This window comes from Brachycentrus maculatus, unplaced genomic scaffold (assembly GCF_059751285.1).
Source record: "Brachycentrus maculatus isolate JH-2025_06_01 unplaced genomic scaffold, ASM5975128v1 h1tg000117l, whole genome shotgun sequence".
Classification (NCBI taxonomy): Eukaryota; Metazoa; Arthropoda; class Insecta; order Trichoptera; family Brachycentridae; genus Brachycentrus; species Brachycentrus maculatus.
Genome location: NW_028280870.1, coordinates 3,090,556 through 3,103,422, shown reverse-complemented (window position 1 = coordinate 3,103,422; position 12,867 = coordinate 3,090,556). Strand labels below are relative to the sequence as shown.

The following is a 12,867-nucleotide window of genomic DNA, read 5'->3' as shown; positions in this document are numbered from 1 at the left end:
CTCCCGAACCACGTATGTTACTTCTAAAATTTTTGAAATCAGTACACGAAAAAAATTTGTTAGTTTTATAATTTTAAAATGTACATAGTTACATAATCTTAATCTTTATATTTAAGCTGTGAATTTAAAGCATCCAATCAATTTTTACTCTCAACCGTAAAAATATTCCACATGTTGAATAATGGTGGCATAGAATGTAAATAATGAAAAACTATACAACACTGTCATGAATTTTCCGATTAATAATTAATTCAACTTAAAAGCCTGTAATAAACTTTACGTAACAATTTAGTAATTGATTTCATCACCTAGCGGATTTTTCCGAAACCTTTAAGTGACTCATTTCTACGGACTATATTAATATTGTTGTCAAAGACGCAAACCAATTTAAAATATAAATAAACGAGCTAAATGATGTTTATAGTTAAAACATTTTTACCTAGGGGAATATGTATTTGAATTTAAATCTAAAATGATACATCAATATGATTTTTACTTATGAAAAATTATGTTTCTTTAATAATAATAATATTATAATATTACTTTTATAAAAAGCCCCGACATTTCTGTATACGCAAATAGTATACAAGAAAATCGTTTTATTTTTATTAGTGCTACATAACGTAAGATATTTTCTTTTCTGAGTGAACATGAATTAGCACTTTCTGCTTTCAACACTCATGCTTATAACGTACATTCATATGTAGAAATTATAATATTATACTGCCTTTGATCTTATTATATGAGTAACTTTGGGGAAAACAACCTGTCAATACCAGATAATTTTAGAATAAAAAATATATTTTTCTGTTTTTTGAACTACTGTTATTTTTAGAAATGCTTAGTTTCTTGTAATCGAAATATAAATCAGTTTAACGATACGACTCTTATATTCTCCACTTCGTCTTATACTCGACTTTAACTTATATTTACAGAATTCACACAATACCGTTTATAAACAAAATATCTAATTTTTAAAAAGTACTCTATCATGGCAATAAAATTATTAAGTAGACTAAATAACTAAATACGATCAAATTATTTGTATAATTTGACTGTTGAGCAAATCTTTTACCTCTGAAGCAAGTCCAAGGTTTGATGCCAAGTTGGATTAAAATGAAAAATTAGGTTTTTTTATCTGTAACATTTTTATTATACCTGAGAATACTGTTTCTCTTTTTCGATTTAGGATAGTATGGAATTTATTACTAATTTTGAATAAAAAAATGAGCATACATCAATATATTTTTTGACAATATCAAAAATAAACATAAATATTTGCGTATACCCGAACATGAACTATGCAGATTCATATTTAATTTAATTTAAATATCAAAACGATAACAACTACCTCGTTTTTTTCATGTGTTAAATTTATCCTCCGAGAACTACAAAACGAGGCAATTACGCTCGAAATATTTGTATTGGATTTGCTAGTCAGCAGACTATTAAAGATTGTCACCGAATGCGGTGGTTTCAAATCCATCATCAAATATTCACACATGGAAACCAGTGGATGTCCATTGTTATTTAATTAAATTAGATAATTTAGAAAACCAGAACTGAGGTTCAGATTATTTGACGTTTTACAAACGAATCCATACGCATTCTTTGGTCGACCGTACGATGTTCTTAAAAAATATAATTAAAAAAAGATACATTTCTGAGGCAAATTGTCACCTTTTAGTTCAATGCAACTAATTTACTAAGAAAAAATAAGAACCAACGACGTAAAAAAATCTAAGATAATAGTAAAAAGGTTGTATTCAATAAATCATGTTGACGTTTTGGAAGCTGTGAAAAACGATAAGGCAGATAAAATATGACCAGAAGTAAATATAAGTAGGAGTATAATCATTGAGATATTAGCGTGAATGTAATTAGTACCTTCTTATGACCGGGTAGCAGTAAATTTGATTGAATGAAGAATTGTTATGGCCTCTCGTAGGGATGCATCGACGGTTGAAGCTCCTGAGGGAGGTTGGGGATATATGGTGTGCTTTGGTTCTATTTTGGTGTTTGTATGTATTTCAATTTTAATTTTATTTTTGTTTTATGTTGTTGTATGCAACAAAACAATTGCGCATGTTTACGTTGATTTTGTTATGCAGGTGGCTTGTTTTGCTCACGTGCATTCAACTGGGATGATATTTAAAGATTTCCTGGAAGATATCGGTGCTGGAGCAAGCGGCCTAACCACTGTCACGGGAATCTCAGCTCCCACTGTTGCTGTATCCGGTAAGTTGAATTTAATATATTTATAAAATTCAATGAGTCAAAAACAGAGGTATCTGTTTTACATGATGTAGCAAAAACGTAATATAATTTTAAAACGGCCAAATTTTACTACTACATAAAATATGAGCGTTGATCAATGATCGTATTTTTCAACCTGTGAAAATGATCAAGTTTACCAAATTACCAATTGAAAGAAATATTTATAAATTTACCGTAATATTTTCCCATGAAACAAATATATATAAAATTTAATGTGAACATTTTGATAAATGAACTTTCTTTGGTTATATGTAGCATCAAACACATGGTTATCTTCAATCTTCCGTTCGAAAAACTCCAAAATAATATTAATACTTTTCTACATTTTTACTTGATTTTTTTTCTCCTCAGGAGTATTGGCGAATGTGGCTTTGAAGCGGTTCAGTCTGCGTCAGGTTGGATGGGCAGGATCTACGTTGTTTTCTCTGAGCTGGATCTTGACGTCATTCGTGACGTCCATCCCGCAACTGGCCCTCACGTTCGGCGTAATGCAGGGTCTGGCTATCGGCATCCTCATGCCAATATCTCTGACCAGCTTCAATCAGTACTTCGTGAGGAGGCGGCTGACGTTCATGTCCATCAGCAAAGTGTGCACGGGGCTGGGGCACATCGCGGCTCCGGTACTGGTGGAGATGTCGCTGAATGAATATGGCTTCCGCGGGACTGCACTCATTTTGGCGGGAGTTTCTCTTAATTCTTTTCTAGGTGTCACCACGATGCAGCCAGTCGAGTGGCATCAAAAGAGGAGAATACCAGAAGAGATCGAAGGTAAACATCTTTATTGAAAATTTATTGTTTGTTAAATCGCAATGCACATAATATTGATTTTGTTATATCCAACTATAGTTATACATTTTGAAGGGGAATCAAAACGAAAATATAGGAATCGATATGTTTTTTCATAATGCCATTAATTATCCTTCGCATTTATTACAAATGCTAATAAAAAACACATTTTAATTTGCTATAGCAGTTCGTGGAGCAGAAGAAGTACGATTCATAAATGATTCAGTTGCAAACCAAGGCCAGGATAACGTCAATCTGAAGACAATAAGTAATCTTAATCAGATTGAAAATGACCCAAAAAAAGTCTTCAATTCTGAATGTGATAATCAAGAGTCTCCAATGACCGAATCTAAGGCCAGAACCCTCTCTATTATAAGTACTGGAGAGCGAGTTCTACCATTGTTGGTTGTAAAAAAGAAGTCTTGGATGTAAGTAGAAAAAGTCATTCTGGATATTTTCAGTGCCTTTATGGTTTCGAATTATATTATATAGAACGTATGTTTAAGATATATTTAAAATGAATCATTTTCAGGGCAATCGTCATGGATTTCTTCGACTTTAATTTATTCAAAGATCTGGTATTTTGTAATATTTGTTTTGGATTGACATTTACTCTAATGGTAGATTCGGTATTCTATATGTTACTACCCCTCAAACTGTCCAGTGATCATTTCACTTCGGTAAGGATGTATTCAAATTTATTTATTAAAAGGGGTGATTTTTCACTGATTGACATCACTGATTTTTTACAAAACTGAAATCAAAATGATTACATATTTGAAGATTTTTTTCAGAAAGAAGTCGCTTTATGTGTATCATTAGTGGCTATAACGGATTTGCTTTCCAGAGGAGTAATTGGCATTATCGGTATCTTCCATCAATTCCCCAGTAGATCTCTATTCTTTTTTGGCGTTTGCTCGGGTTTTATAATGCGGTTTGGTAAGTTTCACAAATCGCTATTCTTCAAATTTCACAAGGTAAAAATTATTTTTATTTATTATGATATATTTTTTACAGTTTTCTGTTTCGTGGAAGGGTTTCTTCCCATTTGCCTGGTGATTGGAGTTTTGGGATTCATGAGAGGATTACTAGTGGTTCCGATGATGGTCATTTTTGCGGAATACATTCCCGAGAAGTTTACAGCGGCATTTGCTCTTTTTAGCCTCGTATCAGGAATACTCAGCTCATTTTTACTTCCTTTAATAGGTATTTATACATTTAAAAATAATAACAAAACAACTTTTTGATCGACACTATTTTAAATTTATGTTTTACTTGGTGAATATCACCTTTTCCTTAAATCTGTTTTGACAAGTATTTCGATGCATTTTGCATCATTTTTAAACACCTTAAATGATGCAAAATGCATCAAAACACGAGTCGCAATAGATTTTAAGAAATTTGTTTGCCAAGTAAAACTTAAATTAAAGGATTGATTTTATCACAAAGCGACTGCCGAAGTTCCAAATCATCAATTCATGAAAATAATAACACTGATTGTGGGTTAAACTAATCGAATCACAGAATATATGTAAGAAACTATGATGTTTGTGAATACGTGTAAAAAAGACTTTAAAAACGAAGGTCTGACTCTGATGAAAAAGAAAAATCTCCAACGTTATCATCATTTTGTCAGCTGTTTCCTACATGATCTTATATTTTCCTTACCCACTCTCCACTTGTACACCTCATTCTTGAGCACTCATGTTGTTTGGTCACCATTCCAGGATACGTCATGTCTATCTTTCTTTGGACATTCGTGCGACGTGACCTGCCCATTTTCATTTAACCAAAAAATATCTATTGCATGACACACTTTATTTTATTTAAAAAAAGTGATATCATTGATAAAACTAAGCAAAAAATTCGATAATTTTCGAATAATTGTCACACTTTCTATATTGTCTGACTTTATATTTAAAAAATATATTTTAAATTATGATCTTTCTTTCTTTCAGGTATGGTAAAAGATTTAACGGGTAGTTTCTTTATAACATATCATGTAATAAATAGTTTTAGTTTATTCTGCATTATCCCGTGGATTTTTGAGTTCTTGAAAACTAAGAAGCAGCCAAAACCCTTAGAAAAATGATTTTTGTAATAATAAAATATTTATTATGTTTATAACAACTTTTGTAATAAAACTTGAATCGTTATAAAATGTCTTGTTAATTTCTGTGTTTATATTTTTTGTTTAAAAAACATTACATTCTGGGAAATAAGCATACAAAAATACGTATAAATTTAAAATCATATTTTTTTAACTAACCAAAGACAGAGTAAAATCAAACAGTATTTTTTTACCTGTTGATGATTTGGAACGCCAAGTACAATTATAATAGAAATAACACATAAAAACCGTATACTGAATAAAGGTATCAATAAAATATTTTTGTAACGGAAGCAACGCTTTAGTATCAAAGATAATTCGCGAACCTAGCGGAATTTTCCGAAACTAAAAAGTTGGGTTGTTAAATATTTCTCGATGATTATAGCGATGCTTACTGTCTTAAAAATTAGTGTAATCATATGTTGATCAATTTAAAACGTTAAATACAAAAATAAAACATAAAATAACTAAAGACCACGTCATTTTTTAAAACCTGTTGGTGAAATAGAATGCCGAGTACAATTTTATTTATTGTAATTATTAATTTATAACATTAAATCCATTTACCAAAAAAAGCTATCAACAAAATGTTTTGAAAAAAACAAACAACACATTTGTATTGAAAACAATTCGCGAACCTAGCGGAATTTTCTGAAACCATAAGGTTGGATTGTGGAATTTTCTTCAATGATACTAGCGAAGGCGCAAACCAAACACCACGGTGAAACTTTGATTAAAGGTTTGAAAAATATGCCACAGAGAAACCTTAATTTAAGTCAGTCAAATTTGAATTCATCATCGTTTTTCGAATCACGCGTTGATGTAATGAATTACGAGTATTTATACAAATATTAAGTCATCTAAAGCAGTGAATATTCATCATTCCAAGCAAAAATGCTAAATTTCTTTCATTCATTCTACATGATTTTAAACATATTTAAATTTATGTATTAATTTTAAATCAAACACAGATTTTTTGAGTCTACAAAGTTGTATTTTATGAACAAAAACACATAAAAATATTATATTGTGACAATTGTTTCGCCTTGTTAGGGCATTATCAAACGGATGTTTTATCATTCGTTTGATAGTGCCCTAACAAGGCGAAACAATTGTGAGAATATGAATTTTTATGTGTTTTTGTTAGTAAAATACAACTTTGTAGACTAAAAAAATCTGTGTTTGATTTAAAATTAATACATAAATTAAAATGGAGTTCTACAAATAACACGCCAAATCAATAAATATTTATATTAATTTATATAACACTTAAATTAATACATTATTAATACAAATTAACATTTCTTCATAAGGCGTGCAATAAAAATACAGGGAGGAAATAACTGCACGAATTTGATAAATTTGTGTTATTTAAAAAAAAATGATTATATTCAATCTTAATTTAATTACAACAGTGGCTTGTGAACTATTGTTTTTTTGTTGCAATCGTTTTAAATGCAGGCAAAACGAGAATTCATATAAAAAAATTATAAAAAATAGTTGGACAAACACAACTTTAACGTTAAGAAAACATTGTAATCTAAGAAAAACTTAGTCAAATTATTTGAAATGAGAAATGAATTGAAATTTGTAAAACAGTTTTTATAAATGATACAAATATAACTAGAAAATTAAAGAAAAATCAGTAGCAAGATGACTTCGGTTGTAGCAAGAGGACAGTCGCCAAAGTACAACCCTCCCGAGGGCGGCTGGGGGTTCATAGTGTGCATCGGCAATGTATTAGTGTTTGTATGTTCATTTCAAACTATTTCATGCTAATTTTAATTAAATTTTAAGTCTATGATGTATATTTTTTGCTCGTTCAACTGCCACTGATTTGATCCTGGGTTTGAAGTCCCTTTGGGCTTTGCGTCTAGCAATTCACCAACATCTTTAGTGCAGAGAAGAAAAAAGCATTTGACATAAATCGGCGTAAATAACTGATATAAAAATAAATTCAAATCCGAAGTTTTTTTAAAAATCTTCGACTAATCAAGAGAGATTTTTTCGTCAAGCAATCGAATAATCATAGAATTTCATTAAAACAATTGATAAATATATTAATAATTACGTGGTTAATTGATACATAATTAAAATTGTATTGTGTAGGGTCCTCCATTAGTGTCGTGAACTCTGAATCGGAGTTTCTGAATTCGAACCCACTCTGCCACTCTTGATTTCTGTTTTTAATAACGGGCCGCTAGGCATAAAAAATAATGAATTAAAAAATTAAATGTGTCGGGTTGTGGTCCCGTGGTTAGTATGTCGCGGACTCTTAAGTCAGAGTTTCTCGGATCGAATCCACTCTACCACAATTTGATACCTATTTCTAATAATGAGCCGCTTAGGCTCACAGAAATAGTATGAAATAGAAATATTTGTGTTAATAATAAAAACACATTTTTTTCTCAAATAATGTTCATATGCATACAAATTTTTATATAATAAAAAAATATATAATGCTTAAATTTTAAATTTGCGATCGTACGTACGTGTGATACCAGTATTTAAGGATCCAAAATTCTTAAAACTGCTTTCATGAAATCATTTTTTCAGATGACATGTTTTGCCCACACTCATTCCACAGGCATTCTATATAACGAGTTCCTGAAGAGCATCGGATCTGGAGCTGGAGGCCTCAGCACTGTAACAGGCATCACCACCAGCACAGTGGCCGTGGCGGGTAAGTTCGTTATTGCAACCATCAATTACGACAATAAGTGTTCATTTTTTGCCAATAATACAAAAAAAAGTGATCATAAAGGTTTTGTTTGATTATATTTCTAGCTACTTGATTAATAATGTTGTGTATTTTTGAATAAGGTTAATTAAGGATGAAAATACTAAAAAAAATAAAGAGAGTGAATTCGGGAAATGGTGCACTCACATCACTTGTAGCAAACAAAAGCTAACAGCGATAGATAAACTAGCAGTTCACAATGGAGTCCTGGTAACAATAGTAATATATGGAGGTGAAGCGTGAATTTGCCAAACGAGGGATGAAAGGAAAGTAGACTGAATAAGTCGAAAATCGATTACTCAGACAAACGTGCGGAAAAACGATGTAGTAGAATAATAAAAGTTTTTTAACGTGCGATTTCCATGGTTTGGACATGTGGAGCGAATAAGTGAGGAAAGAACGTAAAAAAATACACGAGGTGAAGAGTGTTTGCAAAAACAGTTGAGTTGAGTCGTGTGGTGTTCTCATAACTCTGTCTACCCCTCCGGAAAGGGCATTAGTGGGCATAATTAGAATATCATTTTATTTTTCTTATTCCAGGCGTGTTCGCCAATGTCGCGATGAAGCGATTCAGTTTGCGTCAAGTAGGATGGGCGGGAGCTGCTACCTTCGTGCTGAGTTGGGTGCTGACGGCGCGCGTGACGTCAGTCTCCCAGCTCGCCCTCACGGCCGGCGTGCTGCAAGGACTGGCCACGGGAGTGCTCATGCCCGTGGCGCTGACCAGCTTCAACCGGTACTTCGTAAGGAGGCGAGTGACGGTCATGGCCGTCAACAAGGTGTTCGCTGGGATAGCCCACATCGTGGCGCCGGTAGTGTTGGAACGGTCTCTGGACGAATATGGTTTCCGCGCTACCGTCATGCTACTGGCTGCTTTTTCTTTACATTCTGTACTAGGCGTCACGGCGTTTCACCCAGTCCAGTGGCACCAAAAGAGGAGAAAGTCGGAAGATAAAATTACAAATGTTGAAGGTAATAAAATGTTGAATATTTTCTCTTAGATTTTATGTGGACCATAAATTAACCTAATAATAAATAATTTGAAGCCAGATTGAATGCTTTGAACCCTAGTGGCAATCGGGCTAAGTAGCCACCTGATGTGCTCAGCCGGTAAAATTTATTTTTAATATTTTGTTGTTGTTATTTTCATCGAATTTGTAAAAAAAATTACCAAAAGAACATAAACAAGTAAGATGGAAAAAATCTACAATTTTAATTAAATAAACTCTTGAACTCTAACTCATACATTTGTTTTGCATCGATGATGACAAATGATGATGAAATATTATTTTTTAATATTGCACAAAATATTTTAAACGATTATTTTTCAGAAGCTGAACATTTTATAAACACTGAGAAAATTGATAAACAATTAGAAAACAAAGATTTTTGTATGAAAAACCTTAATATTGAAAAACAAAACTCTCATTCTAAAGAAAGCACTTCTGAATGTTTTTCAAAACAAAAAAATATAGATCCTTCTAAGAATTCGGATTCTACAATCATAACAAATGGTCAAAGAATAACAAGATCGCCCTCCATCACAAAAACGGGAAAAGAGGAATCGCCATCGGCAAAATATGAGAAAACATCTAAATTGTAAGTGTGTAACTTAATAGTACTCGAATATTTTGATAATATTATTTAAACGGACTTATGTTTTACTTTTAAGTGCGTTTTTTATGGATTTATTCGACTTCAACCTATTCAAAGATCCCATATTCTGCAACATTTGCTTAGGAATGACGTTCACTCAAATAGCAGATACAGCATTCTTTACACTGTTGCCGATGAATCTTATGAGTAAAAATTTCACCACGGTAAGAAAATTGGTAAAATTTTAACCAAAAAATCATATTAAATTTACCATACTTTAAGTGTGCCTAAATCTTTAAAATGTTTTATTTAACTACACTCCACCGAGAAGTTTATAAAGATAGAATATGGACGTTTGGGTATTTACAGGACCTTTAACTTGTCGTTGGCCGGAAAAAATCTCCATCTATATTAATTTATTAATAAAATATTTCGGTATCTCTTTTTATAGAAAGAAGCCGCCCTGTGCGTTTCTCTGATGTCTATTGCTGACCTCGTCTCGAGGGGCTTATTAGGAATAGTTGGAATATTCCACCAATTTACCAGCAGAAGCATATTTTATACGGGAGTTTGTTTATCGTTTGTAATGCGAATAGGTTAAAGACAAACTTATCTACATATAATATATATTGTACGGTATTTTGCAACGAATATAATGTGATTAATTTTAAATTGAACTTTTTCAGTGTTCTTATTTGTCGAAGGATTGGTCCCCACGTGCGTTGTTATTGGAATTTTGGGTTTTTTGAGAGGATTTTTAATCGTCCCGCAGATGATAATTTTTGCTGAGTACATTCCTGCAAAATTTACTGCAGCTTTCGGATTACTGACCTTAGTTACTGGAATTTTCAGCTCATTTTTGTTTCCAGCAATAGGTAATAATAAACATTATATTTTATCGTAATATGTAACGAAATCGTGTTTTAATAATTAAAAAAATAACACTATTTCCTCTATTCATATAGTATTACACGAAATCGCGTCCGGGTGTCGATTCTTTGTATGCAATAAAGTGACTTATCCACCAATCATCCTGAATATGATGATTTATAAATGACTTAAAATTGACATTAAGACCTTTGTTGTATTGTATTTCATAAGAACCAAAATATTTCTTGTTTTAATAAAAATTAATCCATAAACTAAAAATGTATTATTATCACTTGTAATTTTCGGTACAATAGCTCATATTAGTACAGATGATAATATATCTCAACATTGCTTCCACTCTTTTTGATAAGGTTGTTAATGTTGTGATGTTTAAAATTTAAAACTCCAAAACATGACTTTAGTGACTAAAATCTATACTTATTTATTTTTTTACAAAAATGTTAATAAAATTAGTATATAACCACTCACGGTGAATGGTTATATACTAATTTTATTAACATTTTTGTAAAAAAATAAATAAGTAAAAATGACTAACCACAAAGTAAATGCTTTATATATTAATAATATTGAGAATACTAAAATCTATCCTTAAATTATTTTTTCAGGACTCGTGAAGGATCTGACAGAAAGTTTCTTCATAACTTTTACCGTTTTGAACAGCATTTCTTTATTCTGCATCGTTCCATGGACTATCGAATTTTTGAGGATTAAAATACAACCGTCAAGGACATAATAAAGAGAAATAAACATAAAAAAATATTTTCTTGTGAGACTTTTAACTTCTATATAACAACAACTAAAACTTGATGAAAAATGCATCATTTTGAAACCGACAACTTAACACCAAAAAGATATTCAAAAAATTGCTTAAATATTTTTTTTATTAAATAAATGTGAATTGTAAAGACAATTATCTAATGAGTAGTGACGAATATACAAACAGAGAAAAGAAAATCGAATCTGATTGATATAATAATTACGAATAATGTTTCTAAAACAGGGATAAATCTGCCGTAGAATATCAGTCAAAAATATGACTGAATCTCTTCAGACATCGAATAAACATGCTTTAGTGTTATCATATGTATCCTTGTAATGTTATAAATTGTTCTGTAAAGTTATATGTAAAATAAACAAAATAATACCAATACGACTTTTGTATTCTATTAAGAAGGGTGCTTGTTGCTAAAGTTTAAAAAAAAATGGGTAAAGAAGAACGGTAAAAACGGGAAAACAGACTTATAAATTACATTTTTAAAAACATTCAATTACACTACTAAAAGCATGTTTATTTTAAATATCGAAATTGGAAAATAAAGACGTTTTTTCCACTTAAACAACCCTTTTTTTCTATAAAAACATTTTGCATTCCACTCTTCGATCAAAAAATCTGGAATGCAGTACTATCACCTTACCAATATATAGATCAAATACAGTAGATCCAATGTGATGTCTTATGCATTATCTGGATGCAGGAATATAAACGAATAAATATTGTAATTATGTACGATAATAACGTTTATATAAAGCCGTCAACTACACTACCATAGAAGTATACTTGTATTGATTACAAGTACACTTCTATGGTAATTTTTACTAATAAATACAAATACGTATATAAATCGTTAGAAAAAAATGCAGGTCATTTACATGATTATGAAACGTTGTGGTATTTGATTATCAAAAGTGCGGTTAGAGTCTTATAATCCAAAAATAAATATTTAAACGACCAGTGATTCTCAAATGAAAAAATAAACCAAAATTTCTGATGCGCTTATTTTGAAAAAAAAGCTATGGTGTTATATTTTAGTAAATTAAAACCAATCGATTCATACTTGTGCTCATAAAGATAATCGAATATGTATGGTACATATGTATATGTAGTCGCTTTCCTGACAATCATTTCTGAGTTTCCGCCATTATTAACGTTATTTTCATCAAAATTTTAACAACTTGCTCGGAAGGAATCAATAAAAAATAAGAAGAAAAAAGTAAGGTTAAGCTCTATTTTTATTTTAAACGAGCACTTTAAAAAAAAGGAGTTAAATTTTATAAAAAAAACTTGGTACCGCCTAACAGATAATTGTGTGAGATTTAGTGAGGGTATGCACGCTTATAAAATCTTAATTAAATTGTTATCAATAAATGAAAATATTACTGTTCTCAATAACTAAAAAAGCAATGAAAACATTATCTAATTAAAAGCTTTCTAAAAAAATTCAGAATGAGGATTTTGAACTTATATTTTAGGCGGTCCAAAATAATGAATATAAAATACCTAATATATCAGAAGATAAGTCAAATGAGAGAATGATGTCCAAAAATAATTAGAACGGAAAACAAGACTAAGAGTTGGAATATTTTACATTTTAAATATTTATTCAAAGTCAGATTTATAAAATAAGTACCTACTTATGGGCAAAATATTTTATTAATTGAAAAAAAAAACAAATTAAAAAATGTTTTTCGT

The 12,867-nt window shown here is 30.8% G+C and overlaps 3 protein-coding genes across 5 annotated transcripts in view; 2 read left to right on the top strand and 1 right to left on the bottom strand.

The window, feature by feature from the left end:
* kcc (solute carrier family 12 member kcc) overlaps nucleotides 1–12,867 on the bottom strand; it is a 303,698-nt gene that overhangs the window by 135,867 nt on the left and 154,964 nt on the right. The gene's annotated exons all lie outside the window — the stretch shown is intronic.
* On the top strand, nucleotides 1,891–4,852 carry LOC148309862 (monocarboxylate transporter 1-like). The gene is made up of 8 exons (XM_088259504.1): nucleotides 1,891–2,021; nucleotides 2,112–2,238; nucleotides 2,629–3,045; nucleotides 3,248–3,491; nucleotides 3,596–3,743; nucleotides 3,858–4,002; nucleotides 4,081–4,269; nucleotides 4,791–4,852. Exons 1-8 carry the CDS (start codon nucleotides 1,935–1,937, stop codon nucleotides 4,850–4,852), a joined length of 1,419 nt encoding a protein of 472 aa, XP_088115630.1. The 5' UTR covers nucleotides 1,891–1,934.
* Nucleotides 6,827–11,130, top strand: LOC148309861 (monocarboxylate transporter 9-like). The gene is made up of 8 exons (XM_088259503.1): nucleotides 6,827–6,910; nucleotides 7,730–7,856; nucleotides 8,454–8,882; nucleotides 9,242–9,509; nucleotides 9,583–9,730; nucleotides 9,958–10,102; nucleotides 10,193–10,381; nucleotides 11,003–11,130. The coding sequence occupies exons 1-8, from the start codon at nucleotides 6,827–6,829 to the stop codon at nucleotides 11,128–11,130; spliced, it is 1,518 nt and encodes a 505-aa protein (XP_088115629.1).

Bases quoted from the DNA above. Each gene is read 5' to 3' on its own strand.
- LOC148309862 (XM_088259504.1), top strand. From the start codon at position 1,935: ATGGCCTCTCGTAGGGATGCATCGACGGTTGAAGCTCCTGAGGGAGGT. The intron at 2,022-2,111 runs GTATGTATTTCA...TTTGTTATGCAG, and splicing joins TTGGTTCTATTTTGGTGTTT to GTGGCTTGTTTTGCTCACGT. The intron at 3,744-3,857 runs GTAAGGATGTAT...GATTTTTTTCAG, and splicing joins CCAGTGATCATTTCACTTCG to AAAGAAGTCGCTTTATGTGT.
- LOC148309861 (XM_088259503.1), top strand. From the start codon at position 6,827: ATGACTTCGGTTGTAGCAAGAGGACAGTCGCCAAAGTACAACCCTCCC. The intron at 10,103-10,192 runs GTTAAAGACAAA...GAACTTTTTCAG, and splicing joins ATCGTTTGTAATGCGAATAG to TGTTCTTATTTGTCGAAGGA. The intron at 10,382-11,002 runs GTAATAATAAAC...TTATTTTTTCAG, and splicing joins ATTTTTGTTTCCAGCAATAG to GACTCGTGAAGGATCTGACA.